Source organism: Numenius arquata, chromosome 3 (genome assembly GCF_964106895.1).
Source record: "Numenius arquata chromosome 3, bNumArq3.hap1.1, whole genome shotgun sequence".
NCBI classification, from domain to species: Eukaryota; Metazoa; Chordata; class Aves; order Charadriiformes; family Scolopacidae; genus Numenius; species Numenius arquata.
The window spans coordinates 73056813-73080029 of record NC_133578.1 but is presented as its reverse complement, the minus strand read 5'-3'; the positions used below and the strand labels follow the sequence as shown (position 1 = coordinate 73080029).

General features: G+C 39.0%; 1 protein-coding gene across 2 annotated transcripts in view; it reads left to right on the top strand.

The window, feature by feature from the left end:
* AGO2 (argonaute RISC catalytic component 2) overlaps positions 1-23217 on the top strand; it is a 35573-nt gene that overhangs the window by 6418 nt on the left and 5938 nt on the right. The window contains exons 3-14 of one of the 2 annotated variants that reach the window (XM_074145816.1): positions 4697-4878; positions 6207-6343; positions 6475-6609; positions 8921-9008; positions 10007-10154; positions 10367-10486; positions 10845-10967; positions 12722-12855; positions 15472-15656; positions 18073-18232; positions 20748-20838; positions 21982-22176. In XM_074145816.1, the coding sequence (XP_074001917.1) occupies positions 4697-4878; positions 6207-6343; positions 6475-6609; positions 8921-9008; positions 10007-10154; positions 10367-10486; positions 10845-10967; positions 12722-12855; positions 15472-15656; positions 18073-18232; positions 20748-20838; positions 21982-22176 (1698 nt within the window). Of the gene's footprint in view, positions 1-4696; positions 4879-6206; positions 6344-6474; positions 6610-8920; positions 9009-10006; positions 10155-10366; positions 10493-10844; positions 10968-12721; positions 12856-15471; positions 15657-18072; positions 18233-20747; positions 20839-21981; positions 22177-23217 lie in introns of both variants that reach the window. The other variant, XM_074145817.1, reaches the window with a different exon arrangement.

Sequence of the window (23217 nt, the reverse complement as noted above, 5' to 3'; positions counted from 1 at the left end):
CTTCCAACCAAGAAGATTCTGTGATTCTGTGAAAAATGGTTTATCTATGGAGGATAAACAAACTGGGATCAAATTCGATAGGACGAAGGGATGAAGGTTTTAAACTGAAAGAGGGGAGATTTAGATTAGATATTAGGAAGAAATTATTTCCTGTGAGGGTGATGGGGCACTGGAACAGGTTGCCCAGAGAAGCTGTGGCTGCCCCATCCCTGGAGGTGTTCAGGGCCAGGCTGGATGGGGCTTTGAGCAACCTGGTCTAGTGGGAGGTGTCCCTGCCCATGGCAGGGGGGTTGGAACTGGATGATCTTTAAGGTCCCTTCCAACCCGAACCATTCTATGCTTCTGTAGTCCTTGGATCTGAGGAGACTTTGTGAGATGCAAGTTGACCCTACTCTGATTGGGAACTGGATGAGATGACCTCCTCCTCTTGTTCCTGCTGACGCAAACAGGACTTGATTCTTCATGCTTTGGATTTTAAAGCCCACATGTACTAAATCGTACCTGGTAAAAATGAAGTCCTAGTGAGAGCTTGCCAGCAGGAAATGCTTTTGATGCCCCGATTCCTTTATGTCCATGCAAATGAACGTGGGTGGGACAGAATTACCTGGCTGGAGCGATGATGATTTGCAAAAGGTGGTCACTGAGGAGGGTGTTCTTAGTGGAGGTTAGAACAAGATGGTTCAGAGTTTCATCTGTGGCTCACATTTAGGCTCACTTTGAAGAAACTCGTATCGTTTCCCTGTTTCCCATGGGATATAGGACTTTGTCGGTTTTTCTTCCATACATATATTAATGTTATTACCCTGGAGGAAAGAGCTAATAGAGAAATCTTCAGTTGGTTTAAGTCGGACGTGGGAAATTTCGCTTAATGAGGGAAATTGTTACATGGTGCTAAATTGGTTTAAGCAGGGTTTAAACCAGTATAAAGCTTGTAGGTATTAGGCCTTTCCTCCAGCATAATTAGATTAGGTTTCTTTGGGGGTTTTTTTGGCTGTTCAGTACATAACAAATGTAGCAAGTTTGCTGTACATCTGATTACACTTAAGATCATATTGAAAAGATTCATGAACATAAAATGATTAATAGATGATCCTTAGTGGAAGATGACCTTGATTTACTTGCATTGGTAGTGGGAGAACTGATGCTAAGCAGAAGGCTGACACCAAATTGCCTAGGTTTGTTTTTTTTTTTTTTTCTTCCCCTCCTGTTGCTCTTTAACTTAATTAATACACTGTGTCCTCACCTGTTGTTGGTGGTTGTTCTAGGGTTGGGTTTGGTGGTTTTTTTGTGTCCTTGAGGACAGCCCTGCTTCTCTTGACTTTTCTATTATATAAATACTCTTAATCTCTTCTGCTTGGCCTTCATGGTTATCATACCTATTTTCATTCCTTCCTTATCGTACCTCATTTTCACTCTTTAATTCCTTCATTTCTTTAGACCTTTCGGAACAAATATGGAGTATGTAAATATTAACAGAATGTTTATGTAGCTTTTACTCATACACGTTGAGAAGAAAGAAGTGTATAGGACACTGTCAAGGTATAAAGATATTAATAGTCTCCTTTTTCCTCGTAGGTTCTAACAGCAAGCCCAGGTCACCTCTGAGTGTGGCTTTGTACACAACTGCTGCCTTACTTGTGTATTTCCCTAAAATGTCCTTCTACAATTAAAAGCGAGAATTTAAATTTTAACTGAACTTGAAAATTTAATAACCTAGCAAGATTCGAGAACAGCTGCTATATCTTAACAAGTATCTTAAGCAGTCTTTAATTATAAAACCAGTAATTAAGAGTGAACCGAGCTGCGGTTTGATACACAAGTCCCATGGCTGCTCCCTTTTTCAGAAGGAAGGTGTTAATCCTGTCTATGGCCACAACCTTACTCCGCTTGACTTTATTTGAAGTACTGACTCTGTACGTGGCAGAAGCGGGTCTCTCCCCACAGCTTGAGGTTTCCAGGCAAGTCCATGGGAGGTAGCACCCAAATATTTGGTTGGAAACCGTGCATTTGTTTTCCACTGAATCCCTGAGAAGGAAAAGCTCTTAGAATAATAGAGAAAAGGTACATTGTATGCCCAAATGTGATAAAATAATCACATAGTGATACCTATATTTTATAGAGAAGAAGCAGTACTAAGAATTCCCCAGAAACACATGGTGAGGTTTCATTTTTATTATTTTTAAACAGTGATAATGCTGATTTGTATGAGTTGGATATAAGACCTATTGTTTTTAAGAGCAGCTTTCAAATGTTTCCACAGGCTTTAATAGTTTTTCACATCCCTACTGTAACTAGCCTTTCATTTAGTTCCTTTAGCTGCAAAATTATGTCAGCTGTGTTGCAATTTAGCAATGGCTCCAGCGGGTAGTAGGTTAGTGACTGAGACTGTAAATTTTTTATTTGGGAATAGATTACACTTGGGAAAACTGTAGGAAATCAAACATTAAATTTGACTTTAGATTTTACTCCTAGTAGCGAAGTACCTGGTAAAACTCCCATTTAAAACTACTTTGTTTTGAAATTTTTCATATTTTGCTTACTCTGTCGAGCATGAGTGTGTTCATTTGCCCTTAAAAATACAGACTGGGATAAATAAAATATTACTGAGAGATTTAAATTCTTCTTTCAAGAGCCTAAAAGTATATGGGATCTTGAGGAATGTGGATTAAGGATGCATTTTTTTTGGTCCTACTGTATTTTTATGGGTTTTTTTTTTTTTTTTTTAAAAAAACAAAAACTCTTCAGTAGCAGGTAATTCAGGCAAGAGATTAAAGGAAGAAAACCCAGAAAGTTGGATTTAAACCTGACTGAAATGGGCAGTGACTCTTAATTCAACCGTTTTGAAGTGGGGTTAGACCCAGCAGCAAAAGCTGTTTGGGCCGAATTTGCAGCTGTGCTAAACGTAAGGGGTATTTGCAGTCTGGCAATTGGAATAGAAATTCTTCAATCCTGGGCCTTTTATTTCTAGCAGGGACACAGACACTGCAACACAAGTGATCTCGTTCTTCATCTTTTTCCATTCTGTGGCGGTGAAGGAGCTTTGTAAATTGAACCCAAGAGGGGGAGAAAATTTAAAATATTTTTTTAGATCATAGGTACCAAACTGGTGAATAATCAGATGAGTTGTGGACCAACAGTATCAGGAATAATAGAAATTACCAAACTTGATTTGGAGGAGGAGAGAAGTTTAAAGGAAAATGCAATTCAGGTGCGATCTTCTTCTTCAGTCTGCTGCCAATAAGATAAAAGTTGAAGACCTTTTGATGGCCTGGTGGGAAAAAAGCCTTCATAGAAAGCTCCCAACCTGTGTCAGCGAAACCCTGTCCCATTATTTGCACAGCTTTTCAGCAGAATTAACCTTCTGGGCCAGATTCAGACCAGTGACCCCCCCCCCCCCCCCCCCAGTTACAGCCTCCAGTTCCCATTGCTCTCCCACGGCCGTGTGGCTCCTTCCTCTGCTTGACTCTCTTGGTGAATGATGTTTGTACTAGAGGAGAGATGTGGCTGTAATATTAGTTTTCACTGCCTACTATAAATTATCAACTCTTTTTGGTTTATGGGAAGGCTTATTATTTGTGTTTTATCTTTCCTTCCTATTTTTTGCCTCAAGAAGCGAACTGTCGCAGAAGACCAGATGATTGCATGTATTAGCTCACCGTTACTCATGTATTATTTTTGCTAGCCCGCTAATTACGGTTTGTCTGTTAAGTGGATGCCTTTTATATTTAAATTATAAGCTCTCTAGGACAGGAAAATGCAATGTTTTTGTTTATATCTAGCACAAAGGAGCCTCTGATCTTGTTATTTCTTGTAGTTGCTCTCAGAACTGCTAATGGTTTCAGACAAGCTTTAATTTTAGTCGGTTTAAGAACTTCTGTGCTCAGGCTTTCTTTGTTTTAGTAAAGAGGAGAAACCAGCGTTACAAGTAATCAGCTAAAGTAACATACTATAATGCAGTTTGCCAGTGTTTTTTAGGCAAAAGATTCAAAGTAGGGCATAACATGTCAAAGGAGTGTCCCTGTTTCCTGCCTGATAGCATCACTAGTACTTGGGGACCATCGTTTATTCTTTCTTTGGCGTTTAAAAATAAGAAGGTTTTGGGTTGGGTTTTGTGGTTGGTTTTGTTTTTATTGTTTGGGTGGGTGGTGTTGGTTCTTGTTTTGGTTTGGTTTTTTTTTTTTCCCCCCTTTGAAAGCTTCTTGTGGATTTTATTTTCTCTCGTTTGACCTATATCTCTGGCAATAGTGTGTAAAGCACTCCCGCGCTCCAGAGAGCGAATACTTGAAACTCATGACTCTTGACAGGCAGTGACAGACCATATTTTGTTTTAGGCCTGCAGGAGCTGACGCGAGCGGTGATGCATTAGTATGGGTTAGGTATCCGAAATCGGGTTATCGGATCTTCATGGAGGACCTCCCTGTTGATACACAAACACTTCCAAATGATCCTGTTGCCTCCAAGAGGGAGCTAGATGCCAGTCGGGAATTGCGCCAGCTTTCTGAAGTACACCTTTGGAAAGATCTAGCTGTAAAAAGAGGCTGTACCTAATGTATGTTGTTTCTTCATCATTGCTTTTTGTCTACTCCCATGCTTTATAGCGCTGTTCAGAGGAATCCATCGTCCCCTCCGAGCCCTTTCCGTTTTCCCCCTTTAAATGGAAAGAATCATCTTGGTTTGTTGTTTGGCATTGTTGCAGGTGGAGCTGGAGGTCACGCTGCCAGGAGAAGGAAAGGACAGAATATTTAAGGTGGCTATAAAGTGGATGTCCTGTGTGAGTTTGCAGGCTTTACATGATGCTCTTTCTGGTCGGCTGCCAAGTGTCCCGTTTGAAACCATCCAGGCACTGGATGTAGTGATGAGGCATTTGCCTTCCATGAGGTGAGGGGAAGACCTTGATGTCGTTTAGGAGGTTGCATTGTTACTTGAATCGCTTCGGTGGCTTTTTGGGTAGGACGTTCTTTCAGAGCTCAACCAAAATAAGAGCAGATGGCATGGTCGGGCAAGAGGCAATACGGTGCTTTTCTGCTCATCTGGTGGAATTAGTAGCCTCCAGCCTGGACACAAGGCCCTTTCCCCACTGGTCTGCAGGCCTGCTCCATGTTTGTGTGCTCTCAGGTCAAGGGTGCCCTGCCATCTCGCCCGTATCCCCTTTCTCTGTAGGCCTCAGAGAAGGAAGCCCTCCCTGCGTGGGAAGTAGTTGGAGGTTGGTAGACATGTGAGGGTGGTTTTAAAACTTGTTACCCTGTTGCTATGTGTCTTTGGGCAAAGGTTTATTGCCAATTTTGTATAAAGGATACTGTGCTAGGAGGACGTTAATGTCAACTCAATAGAGCTATTTTGATAGAAAAGAAAAACTGGGAAATTACTTGATTTTTTTTCCAAGTGAGTGGGATCTACAGCATTTGCAGTCAAACCCAAAAGATACCGAGTTTAATTCTGCTGCCGTGAAACCAGTGTTCAAATTACCTTCAATTGGAAAGTAGAGAACAAAGCTTAGTAGGGCTGAACCTTCCCATTTTGAAGGGCTAAACGGGGAAAATGAGTTAAACTTATGAAAGTATCTTTAAATAGCTTTATATTACATTGACCTTATCCTCGTATTAAGGATTAAAAAAAAGTAAAAATCACTTTAGTCAGGTTTTGCAACACAGAAAACGGTCCAGACTCCTTAGTCACGCATCTTTCTTCATATTGGCGCTGGTTTTGATGAGTTTGATATTAAGTGTGCAGTACCGAATGCGTCAAGACGAAAAATGCATCAAAAATATTTGTTAGATCAGTTGTTCGCCCACGCAGAGTTTCCGTGGATTTCAGGGGAAGCTCATGCACAACTAAGGGTAGAGGTTATTACATTGTTGTTTTAATAGCAGACGTGTTCAGTTATTGTCTCACTGAAGAGTAGCTGAATTTTTGATAGAGTACAAGAAGACAGTTATTACTGCTTTTTGTTTGAATTAGTGGGCATATGAAGGAGTTTACTGAAAATAAATTTAAACAAACGTGAATATTAGCCAGTTTCTTACTGTAATTGTAGCTGGGTTTTGAGAGGCGTAACCTGAGTCTTGACAGGAATCTCAGATTATTGGTAATTTGAAACACTGACATTCCTGTGCTTTTGTTAAATAAGAATTTTTATTAGCGATGGCTTTATTGCAATTTATTTTTTGCTTTAATTTTATGATCTGAATTTATTTTCTGTATTACAGATATACTCCCGTGGGGCGATCTTTTTTTACAGCATCAGAAGGGTGCTCAAATCCATTGGGTGGTGGCAGAGAAGTTTGGTTTGGCTTCCATCAATCAGTCAGACCTTCGTTATGGAAAATGATGTTAAATATTGATGGTAGGTCCTATAAAAATCCTTTTTTTTGTCCCTTTTTCTTTCAGCGGAAAGGCAAAAATGTAGTCCCATTTGATAGATTTCTTAAAAGTTTCCTCAGTATTGCGATATAACATTAACGTTTTTGTCTACAGTATCTGCAACGGCATTTTACAAAGCACAGCCAGTTATTGAGTTTGTATGTGAAGTTTTGGACTTCAAAAGTATTGAAGAACAACAAAAACCTCTGACAGATTCCCAAAGGGTGAAGTTTACCAAAGAAATAAAAGGTAATAATTAAATGACATAGAACTACTTTATTCTGTCTGATGATGTGTTGCCACCACACATTCAAAATATTTTCTGTAGCAGTTGCCTTATTGGGAAACAGATTATCGCAACCAATGGTGCACATAAAATTTTTCAGCAAAACTAAGAGGCTAGAGTCAATTTATTATATATATTTCAGAACTTGCAGAAGTCTACTGATCAATAAGTTTTAGTCTACTTGTCCTTTTTTCTTACTACATCGGTTAGTCTCTGGAGCTTGACAGTCGCTTTGAATATAAGCAAAGCTGGGTCAGTTCAGATAATTACGTGGCTTCAGGTTTGATGAATCACTAGTATAAAAAGTTAAGTGAGCTTTTTATTTTTGAACCAGCCGCAGTTAGAGCTCAGGTATGCACATAAGTAAATTGTCACATTTATTTGAGATTCTGTGGTAACTATATATGCGAGTGCCTTTTGCCTGTGGCAAATATGGGGTAGTTTAATTAGCTTTGCCCTTAATGAAGGTGCTTTAGTGAAACCATGGCTATGTCTTACTCTAAGTGTTGGGATGAACTAAAACCTTCTAGCAGGTGGATGGTAATTTATTTTAGTGAGATTACTTACTTACTTAATGGCTTGTGACTTGTGCAAGCTTTTCCTCATTTAAGTCTAGGTTCTCTTGCCATACCTTCATTTTTTTTTTGTGCCTCACCACCCCCCAGTCGCTTGACCAAGTGTCATGTCAAAGTTACTGGTGCGTGTTGGCATCTGAGAGCCTCTCAATGCAGAGGTACTACTGACATCTTTTCAGCATATAGAGCATCATCCCTTATTGTATCATTTCTCTTCCCAAGTGAATATTGCTTTTTTGTATTTAGAAGTTAGATTTACTGTAGTGCTTTACTCTTCCTAAGGTCAGAAATACAAAAATTTTGTATTTTTCACATCTTTTAAACACCAGTAGTACCATTCCAGTTCCATGACAAATATATTCTAGTTTCTAATCTAATGGTTTCAAAATGTTTACAGACTGAGATTTCATGTTGTTGTTTTTTTTTAAATTACCTGATCTTATTATTTTCTAATTCTTTGTGTCGATATTTTCATATTCCAGATTTTATTAATAATTTAGCAATGTGGTTTTGCATATTTAGATACATTTCATACATACTCCTGGAAGTTATTCTAATATGTAATGATTGAATCAAAGAAAGGAAGGAAGGAATCTTCCTGCTTGTGTTCACTGAAGGTTTCTTCTGGAAAATTGAGGTCCTTCCTTCATGATATGCTTGATAGAAAGCAAGCCAAGTTTATAAAAGAAAAAGAAACTTCCTAAATCCATCATGCAGCTTCCTTGTTTCCACAAAATGTCCACAAAATCATCTTTGCCCAACTAGAAGTTAGCAAGAAAAGTATAGATAAATCCTGAGTTTGTACTGGTTGTAAATGTTTTGAAAAAATAAGCGGGCACTGAATTGCCATCTGCTTTTGTAATTTTTCCCGTGAAGATTTTAATTCTTCAGATAGAAGACATCATCTCAGATTAGTAGCTGTAAATTGAGGTATTGAGGTAACAGTTTATCTTTTAATGAAAACTCTGTGATTTTGCAGGTATTCATGAATACTTGATATTTATTGAAGGTTTCATAATAGGTGGCACTGTGAGCCATAACAAATTACGTGGAAAGATTAGTATGTTGTTTGGCAAGTTTATTAGTGCCTTTGACAGATAGGGGAAATATGCACTGTTACTTGGCAGCAGCTTGAGTTTGTACACACGTGCGGATATATCAGGAATTCCTATTTACAGCCTCCCCTTCCCTATTCCCACACATTCAACTTCCCAGCTCTAATAGCCCACCTACAGCTGTTTTGGTATTTTTTTTTTTTTTTTTTCCCCCCACCGATTCACTAGTTCAGGGTTGGTTGTGATGGTTGGAGGTCTCACAGACGCCGTATGTTTAGACATAGAGTATAAACAAGCTTTTTGTTTCAAGGAGGTTGCGTGCCCTTTTTGTCCTTCCACCATCCTGGACTTCCTTAGAGGTACAGAATTGGAATTTGTTGAACGCGTTCAGCTTCATCTGCAGGCTCTTGGGGCTTTGAGATTTCGTCCTGTCTACAAAATTCTTTGTTGACCTTTGGCTGAAGCTCAGGGTTTTTGAACTTTAAGACTATAAATCGTTTTTTTCTAAATTCTTTTCGGGATACCCTTTGGTGCTTTGAGAACATGCTAAATAGTGAACACCTTTACTGTGGTCTTGTGTAGCAATTAAGGGGCCTCGCATCTCAATTTTGAAGAAACAGTGATACGTGTTTTCCAATGTTTAGGTCTAAAGGTGGAGATAACACACTGTGGACAAATGAAAAGAAAGTACAGAGTGTGCAATGTCACCAGACGACCAGCAAGTCACCAAACGTAAAGTATTTTGCTTCTTCTTAAGCGTCTGTTTAATCTCAGGCTGGAAAAGTATCTTGCCTGCCCTACTGACATAGGAAAAGTTGTCTTGAAAAATAGTGCTTTCTTTTGTCAATATATTTAAAACTAAGTATTTTCCCAATTTTCCCATTCTTTTTGTTCTATTTTTGTTCTATAATGAATGTCATGACATTGGAAAATATTGAAAGAACAGGGTGCCCTATTGGTAGCGTAATATTTCCCAGAACTGTTGAGTAGAAAAGTAGTGCCAGTTGGGATCAGCTTTCTAATTTTGCTTATTATCAACTATTTTTCCTCTGGAAAAAATGTTTATTTTTAATCACTAACCAGAGAGTTGCAGATAACTTGAATATGGAGCTATTTATTCCCATTTTTGAGGAAGTAGCGTAACGAACAAAACCGATACCAGCTTTTTACAAGAAGATAACCCATCATTATCCAATTCTGGTATTTAAATGTTTGGGCTTTCTTTCGTGCTCTTTCAGTGATGAGTTATATTAATGAAAAGACAATATTTGTTCCATCTTGGTGTAAGTATATGCACATGTGTGTGCATATATGGAAATGTATTTGTAATGTACAGAAAGAGAAATGCATTTCTGAAGCAATAATTGGTTTTGTGATTCTGAGTAGGCTTGTTATTTTCTGTGCATGGCGTATCATAAAATGTAGTACTGCAAATATTCCAAATAAGCAGAAAACATTAGGCTTTGTCTCTAAGGCACCCGCTCTTAGGAAATTTAATTTATAGCTTCAGGTATCAAGAACGTTGGAGAAATAGCCCCCTGTGGTACTATCAGAAGAGAGACGGTAGTGGCAGTGATGGAATCTCAGTTACAGAAGTCTGCTCGTGTCATTTCAACGGGATAGGTTTAATCTCCAGTAAAGCTTAACTTGTGTCAAGCAGCGTATTGAGCAAACGTGGGGAAATATTCTGTGTAAAGTAATGGCTTATTTTCATATTTGATTTCCAATAGATTCCCACTTCAGCAGGAGAATGGACAAACAGTTGAATGCACTGTAGCTCAGTATTTTAAGGACAGGCACAAATTAGTTTTACGCTATCCTCACCTTCCATGTTTACAAGTTGGACAGGAGCAGAAACACACATACCTTCCTCTCGAGGCAAGTACATTTTTAGCTAATACTATATTCTGGGAATGGGGGTAAGGGGTGAAAGGGAAAAAGGCTCAAATGTTGACAAACTGGTTTTTGAGTGGCCAACTTCAGACATTGTGTAATGCAGCAACAGAAAATCCCCGCAAACGAACCAAACCAAACCCCAGTTGCATTGTGTTTTTAAACTTCTTTTTTTGGGGGGGGTGGGTGTATTTCAGGTGTGCAACATAGTGGCAGGACAAAGATGCATAAAGAAACTCACTGACAATCAGACTTCCACTATGATTCGAGCGACTGCCAGATCAGCACCTGACCGTCAAGAAGAGATTAGCAAATTGGTGAGTGTGCTCTTAAAGTTGAGCAAAGTGTAGAAAGTGGACTCAATTTTTCTTACTATTAGCAGATACTAAACAGTTTGTGCAGCGCACACAGGTTATGAACTTGTTTTTATAAGACTTTCTCCATTAATCCCAGAGAAATACATTCTCACGAAAGGTTTTCAAGTATTCTTTAGGTGCTTTACTTTAAGTTTTGAGGCATCCGTGTGTCCAAGTACAATTACGAGAGGCTCTGAATGCTTGGCATCACCCATGTATAAGGGATCTGTGCCCAAATACAGGTTTTCTCAGGAAGTTTTAGAGCTCATAAAAAGAACTTATTTTTCTACAAGAAATAACTAATTCCTTTTAATTTCAGATGCGGAGTGCGAGTTTTAATACTGACCCTTACGTTCGTGAATTTGGAATAATGGTCAAAGACGAAATGACAGACGTGACCGGTAGAGTCCTACAGCCTCCTTCCATCCTCTATGGAGGCCGGGTATGTCCACCAGATACTGTACAATCTGTGATGGCTTCCACTGCCGGCTCTCATAACTTGTGTAACACGGCTGTTTTAAGTTAATTATGTTGGATGTAAAGGGATGAATTCATCATAGGTATAATGTTTAGAACTTAAATACAAGTTTTGGAAGTCCTTAGATGTAATCGCCGTGTTGTATCTCCCTCAATCACTTCTTTGTTTCTGAAAGTAAAACTACGGTAAAAACACATTTATGTAAACTTCAGAGAAAAATGGACGTGTTTTTCCTTCACGTGCTGTTTTATTGTGTGTTGCAAGAAGAAACCTGCAAATAGTGGTTCAAATCGGTGTGTATGGAGAGGAACAGAGACAACTTCAATGATTGCTCTTCTTTTTTGCCTCCCCTAACTCTGAAATCTCCCTGAACCTCTGGGTGGTTTTGAGTGGTCTTGGTGTTGACAACACCCTGTGTTATAAGCTGTGTTTAGGACAACTGTCTTAAGGTATTATGTCTATCAGCATGTTTTTCTCTAGAGCCATATCTTCCTCTTGAAGTATTTTCTCACAAACATTTTTCTCTTTACTGAATTTCATTCAGATGGCCTTTCTGATATAATCTTCCTACTGAGGTATCTTTCAAAAAAAGCTTGAGAAACAGGATTTTCTACCAATTTTATAACGTCTTGTTTTTATGCAAGATGAAAGCTTTGATAGCTGGGATAATTTAATTTGTGAAGGCTTCTGATGAAGCTCTTCTTTGTCCCTGTGCCCAAATCGGACCGTTACCTCCATAAACCTGCAATGGGAGAGGATCTTGTGTTTTCTACCTAAATCAGGCAGATTAGCTCGAACCTGCCTTTGCTGACAGGTTAAGAGAACCCAGCTGTCTCTGCCTGATCCTGATCAGGGAGAGTGCTCTCCTGATCTATTCTGGCACCAGGGGAAGAGGGGGAACAGGAGCTTAATGGCAGATGAGTGATGGAAAGTCAGAGTGGGGGAGGTACCGCTTTCAGCAGACGCAACACTTTGCAAAATGAATTACCAAATTTGTGCGCGTCCTGAAAAATCCCTGTAAATTTTAGCTGTTGCTGTGAAACGAGAAGGCGGACATCGTGGTAACTTGTCTAAAATATCTACTGGATACTAATACTTATTAAGGTAATTAACATCACCAGAATTACTTTAGTCATCTTAATATATCCCTTGTCCTCTAGATAATCCATCACGGTAATGTCTGCTTGATGGATGAAAATAACTGTTGCGCAGGTCAAAGCTGAATAGCTGCTCATCTTTTGTCAGCTTGTTCACATTGTTTTTCTAGAGTTGTATGAGTGACATCAAACCACTATTTGCCTCTACTTAGTGATGTGCAAAATATTGATAAAACTTAATTTAAGTCACTTTTGGAAAGTTCACTGAGCAGTTGTCACTGTAGAAACGTACGTTCTCTTTCACATTGCATACCAAGCATGAGTCTGACTTACTGTCCATGTGTAATATCTACCTGCTACTGATTTATTATAACCAAAGGAAACCATCAACAATAAAAATGAACAATATGAGCTTTATGAGCTTTATTTTTCATCAGGCTAGCAAGCTATCTTGCTCTAGCAGTAGCCTGAGCTTTATAAGATAGATGTTTGAAGAGTGGAGAGAAACACCTGAGAATATAAATAGTCTTTGAGTTGGAGGGAAGCAGAGACAAAACTGATTTTTGTTAGCATGAATCAATTTTTGCAATAGTGTTTTGGTTTTGTTATTTCTCCTTCCAGAACAAAGCGATTGCTACACCAGTTCAAGGAGTCTGGGACATGAGGAATAAACAGTTTCACACTGGAATTGAAATAAAGGTTTGGGCAATTGCCTGCTTTGCTCCTCAGCGCCAGTGCACTGAAGTTCATCTTAAGTAAGTGTGCTTCATAAGATGATGACTTTATTGTTTATTATGTATGGAAATACATAATAAACTAATTATAATTAATTATAATAAACTAATAATACATAATATTTTGTTAAATTGTTTAGCATATGGTGATACCTCCTTAACAGTGCTTTTGAAGTTCTGTCTCTGTGTTCTGAATGATGCCAATATGATTTCAATGCTAACATCATGAAATCCTCCAAATCGGACTTACCGAAAGCAATTCATACTGTGCAGCAGGTTTTGGACCAGGGAGGCCTCAGGGCAGAGTTTAAGATGACCAAAGTGATGTAATGAAGGGTGTTTATCACGAAGTATTTATCAAGAGTGAAAGCTAACACGTGTGAAGTCTTAGGTTCTTTTCCTGGTTATATGGAATAGGTTTATTTGTGCAGAACTTATTTCAAAGGAAAATTCTAAAAAGCAATCCAACTTTTGGCTTAAACTTTCCACCTTCTGGTGTTACCATAATGTGCAAGTTGCTCTGTTTGGAAGATGGGTACAACTGGCTGTTGTTTTGTTGACTTTGACGTTTGAATGAAACTTCCCAATTTGGTTCCTCTATCTTTGGATGGAACATTATTGTTGAAAAGACTGTAGTTAAAAGTGACATCTGCTGTTCCTTAGATGAGGGAAAGCGTGCGTGCCTGTGTAAATGGGGTTGTCTAATTCCTTCTTTTGCACGTGGTTGTTCTCCATTCGTGCACGGACAAGTGCGGCTTTTCCAGCTGCCTTAGCAGGTGACTCAGCTGCTCTTCGTAAGGTGAATGCAAGACAGCGATTATTCATAACAACGGTATTGCCATAACAGTGTTCCTTTAGATGATTTGCCAAATAGCTTGGGAATTTTTCCCTAATGAGTGGCGAGCAAACAGCGGAAATCTTACGCAATGGGAAGAAAAGTAGAAGGTAAGTCTAGGGATTTGGTCTCTCCAGGTACATGGCAGGCACTAAGCTGCCGGAGAATTTTCCCTTCCACACTGTTGCTTCTAGTGGAGATGCTGCATAGGAGAACTTAGTTTTGAGAGACAGGAAGAAGTCTTCAACACAATGAGCCAAAATAAAATTATTTGATGGCTTAGATGGAGTTTGTCCTTACGTGAAAGGACATTCCTTCATTGTAGGAATATGGCTGCATCCGGTTGCAACTTGTTGCTTCTTGTTACACCTTGTTGAGCAAGTTGGAACTCAGCTGCTGTAGATCCGTCAGAATCAACACCTTAAAAATCCCTAAAAGTCTTCAAAATTATCCTGCTTAACCTGTAAGGAACTGGGAGAGAACCTTTCCTTTTAGACACGGTTCTTGTGGATGGGCTTCTAAAGGCTCAAAGCCTGTACCGTTTTAGACTTACATGTTCTGCCTCTGACTCTCTCTGCCTATAGTCACGAGTGCCTCTTTTGCCACAGAAAATGCTTAATGCACGTATTACCTGTAAGAAGTCAAACATTACAGGACTGAAGCTCACAGATTGTTATGATTCATGAAAGTTAACAGTGGGTTTTAGAAGTTAACAATGGTATTTGAAGTCATGCTCCTGATGGTCATCAGTTGCCGTGCCATATTCTGCATCAAGGAGGAGTCTGAGTGTACAGTGTGGATTTTTTTTCTGATAAAACTGGACTAGAGAATGTGCTTCAGCCCACCAGGCCAGACTACAGCTACTCTGAAGAAAAGCCCCAGAAACACATGTAGTGTGGATGTTGGTCCCTCAGCACCAAGTTCTGTGCTCTACAGATCTGTGCTGTGACTCACTACTTGCTCATCTTGCCTTTGTTTATGGGGATGGGACTTACGGACTGCTCAGTCACCACTGATGCAACCTGGAGGAGCCATGACTTTGAAGACACTTTCCAGACTGGGTATATTCTACAGAGCCCAAGTCTTTTACACTGAAGTGCTTTTGACTGTCTCGCTTACAAACAGGCACAGAATCTTCCTGGTGTCCCTTCAAAAAGAGAGAGACCCTGCTCTCTGGGAGGGCTGAAGGAGTCTCCGCTGATAAAAGCCTCTGAGAAAATTAGGTTGTCTCCGTTTTCTGACCAGTTCCATCAAAGAGTGACTTGTATTTGCACCATCTTGGAGAAGGTTTCTCTTCACCCCAGGACACAGCTTTTCTCTGCTATCTAGCAAGGGTTTCTTGTCCATTGTTATTGATGTTAGATCAGTTCAGTGAGACAATTTCTGAGGACTTCTGTGGGTTGTTTTCCTCACCAAGAACAGAGAAGGAACTCCAGCCATTTCTGCAGTGATACACGTGGCAGTATGGTGGAGCAGGCTATCCAAAAATATCATCATTGCAGTGTTTTTGCAAAAAGTAGCTTATATCTCCTGTAGAAAGATCAAATAAGGTGCAATTTGCTTTGGAAGTGAAATTTTTAGTAATGGTGTTATTTATACAGTGTATTTCCTCATCTTTTCCCATCTTTCCTTTGATGACTACATAGACACAGTCAATTCAAGATGCACTTGGGGTAAATTCCCCGTTTTTTGGACAGCCTAACTCTGCAAGTTTAACAGAACTATTCCATTAAAAATAAGATAACAAATCAAGGTGGATTTTGCGGCCTGAGAATCTAATGTATTTGTTTACATCTTTTAAGGTCCTTTACAGAACAACTAAGGAAGATTTCCAGAGACGCGGGAATGCCCATCCAGGGGCAGCCGTGCTTCTGTAAATACGCACAAGGAGCTGACAGTGTGGAGCCCATGTTCAGACATCTCAAGAACACTTACACTGGGCTGCAGCTTGTTGTAGTCATTCTGCCAGGAAAAACACCAGTTTATGGTCAGTAAGTGCAAATCATGAGCGTGTGTGTTTCGGTCACAATTTCATGTATTTTTTTTGTGGAGTATCTGAATGAGAGAAGTTTAATTCTGGTTTAACTATATAAATTCAATTTTGGGAATGGGCTATAAATTAATTTTATTCTTCTTCTTGTGTTGCGTGATGTTTTATATTAAGACCTTAATTATTTTCATTATATTTGTCTATGCTTTTAATTTGCTTTTCCACATTCTTCCTGTTGCTTGCATTTGAGAGGCAGTTTGTGAGGGAGAGAGCTAAACCAGGGCTTTTGAGAAACTGATATGCAGTGGATTAAAATATACTTACTATAATTTGGGTGCTAAAAATTCCAAGTGATTGAAGAAGTAATGAACTCAAGAGCCGCGTAGCTTGTAGATCATCTTTGCTTACTCACGCCATCACCCTCTGGCAAAAAAACACTTGAGTGAAGGAGATTTCTGCCAATTGCTTTTTCCTATTAAAGAATCACAGAATCATACAATGATATGGGGTTGGAAGGGACCTCTGGAGATCATCTAGTCCAACCCCCCTGCCAAAGCACGTCCACCCAGAGCAGGTTGCACAGGAACGTGTCCAGGTGGGTTTGGAATGTCTCCAGAGACGGAGACTCCACCACCTCTCTGGGCAGCCTCTTCCAGGGCTCTGCCACCCTCAAAGTGAAGAAGTTCCTCCTCATGTTTAGGTGGAACTTCTTATGTTCAAGTTTGTGCCCATTTCCTCTTGTCCTGTTCCTGGGCACCACTGAAAAAAGACTGGCCCCATCCTCTTGACACCCACCCTTTAAGTATTTATATTCTCCAGACTAAAAAGACCCAAGTCCCTCAGCCTTTCGCCCTAAGAGAGATGCTCCAGGCCCCTAATCATCTTTGTAGCCCTCTGCTGTACCCTCTCCAGCAGTTCCCTGTCCTTCTTGAACTGGGGAGCCCAGACCTGGACACAGTACTTCAGTACTTCTTTCTTTTAATTCTTGGGTTGTGAGGACACAGGTGCATGGAAGGTGAAAACTCAGCGATTTAAACTGATTTTTGGAATCAGATTGACAATTAGTGCATTTTACATAGCACATATGCATGGGTTTTAATATGGTTTAGATAAACCATGCATTTTGGTTTTAACTAGATCTGTCTATAGGCAAGACTGCTCGTTTTCCTGTCCTGCCTTCCTTCTTTTTTCACTTACCTTGCCTTAATTGCAGCACCATCCACTGTTTTTCTCCAGAGCTTCATGGACTCTCTTCTCTAATGGCTCAGATCTGCCAAGAAGCTGCAGATTTTTCTCCTATCCCTCACCAATTTAATATAGCAGAAAGTAATTTCCTAACTTTCTTTTCCCAAGATTATCACATATAAGGTAAAAAGAGAGATTAAAAAAAGAACCTTAAGGAAATAGTACCTTTTTTTTTCATCTTGAATTCAGCCTTGCAAAGGAAGTTGCTCATCTCTAATTTGTGCAATAGAAAAGTCAGTGCAAAATGACATTTTCGCTTTGCTGCTTGGCATTGAAAGGGGGACTCTTTCTTCTACTTAACCACTGAAAGGATGTGGTACCACTCTCGTCTGCTTTCCTGATGATTATCTTTAATTATAGTTCCTTCTGCCCCCTCTAATTATCTCTGTTTTCTCCCTGCGCCCTTCCATCCTCTTGCGCTTCCAATACCCACCGTCTTCCTTTTTCTCCTCTTCTCACCCTGCTCCTCACAAAGCCCCGTTCCTTCCCCTGTTGCCAAAGAGGGGGGGTTGCATCTTCTCTGAGCCTGTCTCGGAAGCTTCAATTTTGTCTTTTCCTGTATGTAAGGTTATGGCTCTCTTAAAGCCTTTAAGTCTCAATTCTGTTCTTAAGATTTATTTTAACCTTTTAAATAATACAGTTCTTAAAGAGTTTCTTTTTGAGTTTTTGTGGGCCATTCTTTGCTAAACTGGTCGGATTTAATGCAAGTGGTAAATTTGCAGTGAGGAACTGGTGAACTGGTTGGTTGAACATTACTTGGCACCGTACTATTAATTAAGTTTGTGTTACTAGTTCAGTGTTTAATAATGAAACAAGTGCTCGCCATCCTAATATTATGCACATTCCCTACTCCGTTAGCCAAAGGTTTTTCCATGCTGATGATAAAACACTATAATGCTAAAATTAGAATTGGTGTAACTTAAAAAAGTTCTCAGCGTCTTTAGTTATATTTAGGACCCAGTTACGGCGCTGTCGGCAGTACAGAACTGGGAGAAGGTTTATTGGACGCTGGGGTTGGGTTTGGGGTTAGCTTTCTTCTTGTTTCTTTAAGCTTAATGACCTCGTTGCTACAACTCTAGGTTTAGTTAATTCTCACTGAACTGAAGTCTCCTACGTTGTTTGATCTGTAATATGCGAATATTTTTTTCATTTTTACTTCGTTTTGCAGCGGAGGTGAAGCGTGTCGGCGACACTGTGCTGGGAATGGCTACGCAGTGCGTTCAGATGAAAAATGTGCAAAGAACAACACCCCAAACTCTGTCTAACCTTTGCTTAAAAATAAATGTCAAATTAGGAGGCGTAAATAATATTTTGCTGCCACAGGGAAGGTAAGCCATCTTTCAGAGAGGAAGAGGGTATTGTATTGTAAAGAGAACTGGAGAGGAATACTTGCTCCAGCTGAAATATATAGTAAAAATATTGTTATAGTACTCTGACCATTGAATTATACAACTTTCCTTTGAATGAAAAATCTACAATATTTTATTTGCCTGGGGTTTTCACAAACAATTAGAGACCATCTTGAATAGTGATGCCTTTTCCTTTTTAGTTTAATTTTGGTCAAGATTCTTCATTTTGTTGCAAGTCCTAACTTATATAGACATTTAAAAAAAACAAAAGCTGGGAGGAGAAAACTCTTAATTGGTTTCCAGGTCCAGTTTATCTTGCAGTTTTCTTATTAATATTACATCGATAAGTTTTAATTATACTGTGACAATGTTCTGTGAAGTTGCTTTGATACTATTGAATTCTATAGCTGACCTGTCACTGAAGCCCCGCGTATAGTTAAATGGGAGTAAAATAAATATCTTACTTGTAAAAAAGGAGGGACTCTGCTGTTAAAGATTATGTTTGGTTTGTGTATCATTTGAAATATCCTTAAATTGAAGCTTTTAATCAGTTTTACTGAAAAATCAGTGACAAGAAACGCTAGTGAAAGAATGAACAAAATCCAGCTTGTTTTGTCGTACCTGTGCAGGATAGAAAAGGATAGGATAAAGATAAATAAAATTAATTATATAAAATTACTTTATTCAAAATGAGCAGCTAGGCTTCCGTGTCAGTAAAAAGATGGCGCTTTTACAATCCTTGCATTTCAAGTTGTGGAGAGAGCTCAGGGAACAACCTGCTACATCATTCTTGGGAGCCTCTTTCAAAGAAGTCAACATTCTGTTTTGCACAGATAAGCACTTTTTCACGTCGTATTTAGGCTGGTCTGAAGGCAGCTGCTTAAAAATAATCCAACAACAAGTACTTTGGGAGGGAAAAAGAACACGTTATCGGAAGGACTATATATTTTGTGTATCTTGTTAAATTCTGTTTATTGAACTAAATGTACTCAGCCTCGGTAATGCGCTTGTTGGAGGCTCCTATTGAAGCAACGAAAAATTATCGTGTTGCAGAGCATGCATTGCAAAAAAGGCACAGCGGGGTTTTTGGTGGTGTTGTGTTGTTGCTTTTTTTCCAAAAAGGAGTTACAGATTCTGCTGTGGAAACAAAACAGAAACACACACACACACACACACCCCCATATAAATAGCTTTATGCTGCATTCCTAAACATAAGGTCTCTGTTAAATGGTGTGTGCTGACAGCAATAATGTGGCCAGAAAGTTGAATTCTGCTCATTATACCAATGAAATATGTGTTCATGAAAAATAGTGTTAAGTAAAGGGGAAAAGAGAAAATGGCATAACTACACAGAATACCCAGACCTTCTATAAAACTGCCTGTTTGGGTATTTAGAACATCACTCTTTAATTATTATTTTCTGTTGGGATGGGAATTGGACAGTTTTTTACTGGTATAATTGCATTGTAAGTTATATTGTTATAATTACCTTCAAATTCCTTTTTAGAGAAACTCTGAAAACAGCAGAATCTGTCTGCATTATCATTCCCCCCCCAACATCTACATACACATGAAAAAACTCTGGTGGCCTAAGATCTCCTGTTTAAAAGTGTATTATTAAGGAATAGAGTTGAAACTTAAAACTTCCAGTGTAGTGTTTTGGTGTTCTACTCTTGAGGCAGTGGATTAATATTTTAACTTAAGTGTTTGTTTAAAACTTTGAAGCATAGTTTAAAAAAAAATAATCTTTTTTAAAATAATACCTATGATGTCCATAATTTTTGTAGTTCCTTACCAATGCTGGTTTTTTATTCTGAAACAAAATCATAGCATCTGTAGACACACACAGTCCTTTAATTTTCTCAGGTGCTATTGAATGCTAAGGGATCAAATCTTATTCTTTTCTATGGTCTAGTTAATAAAGGCTGCAATTTTCTAAGTTTAAAAAAATGGAGGGCCAGGAAAATGATCCGAGGGCTGGAGCACTTCTCATATGAGCACAGGCTGAGAGAGTTGGGGTTGTTCAGCCTGGAAAGAGAAAGCTCCAGGGAGACCTTAGAGCCCCTTCCAGTACTTGAAGGGGGCTACAGGAGAGATGGGGAGGGACTCTTATCAGGGAGTGGAGTGATAGGATGAGGGTTAACAGTTTTAAATTGAATGAGGGGCGATTTAGATTAGATACTAGAAAGAAATTCTTTATTGTGAGGGTGGTGAGACGCTGGAACAGGTTGCTGAGAGAAGCTGTGGCTGCCCCATCCCTGGAGGTGTTCAAGGCCAGGCTGGATGGTGCATTGAGCAACCTGGTCTGGTGGGAGGTGTCCCTGTCCATGGCAGGGGTTTGGAACTAGGTGATCTTTAAGGTCCCTTCCAACTCGAACCATTCTATGATTCTATGATTTTTTTTTTTTTTTAAGCTAATTTTTAATGAAAAGTAATAATTGTCTATTTACTTGAGTTCCTTGCTGCTTTTACAAATTTGCTTTCTCTGTATCAGACCACCAGTATTTCAACAGCCCGTGATATTCCTTGGTGCTGATGTAACTCACCCGCCAGCGGGAGACGGAAAAAAGCCTTCCATTGCTGCAGTGAGTAAATTCTGTAATGATCTTTAACCCCTGCTCTCTCCTGCTGCTCAGCTCTAATGCGTTTTGGTACTTTCAATTCTTTTGTGGTCCATTTCTCCTGATGGCCTAATTATAGTATTATAAACTATTTTTCTGCAGGAATCTAACGAAACTTTGGAGAGCTTGCTCTCATACTAATTACTTAAATTACCTTGTAAAATGCCTGAGATGCTAATACACAGAGGAGCTTTTCTATTAGCTGATACTTACCAGCAACTTCTCATAACCTGGTGCGTGTTTAAATCTGCTTTTTCGGCAGCTAAAAATGTTAAGAATTTATCCCTTGTTGATGGGGGATGAGGCTGACTCAGTTGTGGGTTTTGGGGGGGTTCGGGCTGCCTGATGACACAAATCGTGCAGTAATATCTTGGAAATTTACTCCTTTAATATAGGTGGAGGGGCTTTGACTTGTATTATGTCAAACACTTATCACGGCTGCTCTGGCTTAGGTAATAATGAACATCTTTGGTGACAGTATGTGCAGGGCTTAGCTCTGGTGCTAAATAAACAAGCAAAGACCTATTTTTAAAAATTAGACATGTATGTACAGGGAAAAGCAGGTGACGATGTGCTTAATTGTGATTTTTGAGATAAAGAATTTGGAATTTTTTGGTTTGCTTGTATTTAATTCCATGCTACTTCCAAAATACATGAATTTTGAGGTTTCATAACCAAAAAATGAGCAGTGTCTGCCTGGTGTGGCTGTTTCTGTGGAACCTTTCCATTTCAGTTCTGTGGATTCACCCACAGTATCCCAGAAAGAGAGTCTTGGTCTTCAGGCATTCAAATTCCTATCTTGCAGTTAGAACTAAATCAATGGTGTCGTGGTATTAGCGCTCCAAATTGCATTTGCATTTTTAGCTGCGTGTAGGTGCAAACAGGGAATTAGTATTTTAGATTTAAAATAAGTTTTTGGTTTCAGCAGGGTATGTTACCGCAGGTTGACTGAACTCAAAGCTCTTTCCAAGCACATCATGATTTTGATCTTCGCTTGGTCAACCCCTTAGTTTGCAAGATACCGTTAAAAAGGGCATTTATTTTCATGAAATACCTTTATTAAAGTCTTGTTAAATTTGCTTTGATATTAAGCATTTTTTTCAACAGGTTGTAGGAAGCATGGACGCTCATCCTAATCGATACTGTGCCACTGTTCGCGTTCAGCAGCACCGCCAAGAAATCATCCAAGATCTGGCTGCCATGGTCAGGGAGCTGCTTATTCAGTTCTACAAATCGACCAGATTTAAACCAACTCGTATAATCTTCTACAGAGATGGCGTTTCTGAGGGGCAGTTCCAACAGGTTATATTTTTCTTTTGGATGTTTGATTATGTAGTTTTCTGGTAGTGGATAAAATTTTATGTGGTTGGAGTTACGAAAAGTACACTCTCAACAAATCTTCCCTTAATAAATTTGTTGGATTCTAACTCAGCAAAGCAGGGAAAGAGTTTTCATATTTTTTCATGAGCTTCTTTAATACTTTTTTCCCTTTAAAATACTGCCCTTTTGCAAAAATAAACGACAAAATATAGTTCTAGCACTCAAGTATGTTCAACATCTGTGACCTATTCAAGATACGTGAATCAAATTGGATCCTATAGAACATGGACAGTAAAGAAAAACTAAGTGTAAGCTTATTTTCTTAAATTTTTAACAAGGATTAATAAATCCTGTATTTTCACACTGTCCCTTTTCATTAATTTCTGATAAAATTCAACAAATACTTGCTTGTATTTATTTTGTTTGCTTACAAATCCCATAGTTTATGAAATATATTTCTATATATCTTAAAGGTATTCACGTACACTTTCATTTCCAGTATTTTTATATGTAAACTAAAAGATACAGAACTTAGTCAACTTCTCAAAATCCAAGAGGAAGGGAAGAAAGGCCACTTAGTAAATTGAATTAATATAACTACTGTTTGTATGAACTTTTAACTTTTCCTGCTTGCCACTATTTTTCACTGAATTTTTTCAGTTTTGATTAACCCAAATCCCAAATCATTGCTTTTTTGTTCTATTGTACTTCCCTCTCCCAGTTTTTCTTGATGCCTGTAGTCCTGCATGAGAGTTCCCAAAGCTGGGAAAGAGCATGCAGTTGAGCAATTCTGAATTTTACCCCCTGTACTAGTCTGAAAAATAATTAGGCTGTTGTATATTCAACAGCCTAATTTAAGTATTTGTATTTGGCAGTTAAAAAGATTTTGACATACAGCTTATTAGTGCAAGCCTCGTGCTTGGAGCTGAACAAATATGGAACCAGCTCTCGCCTGGCTCAGGAAACGGGTGATCTAATTTGCTCTCATTAAGTGAAGAAGTTAAGGTTTGACCCTGCAACGGT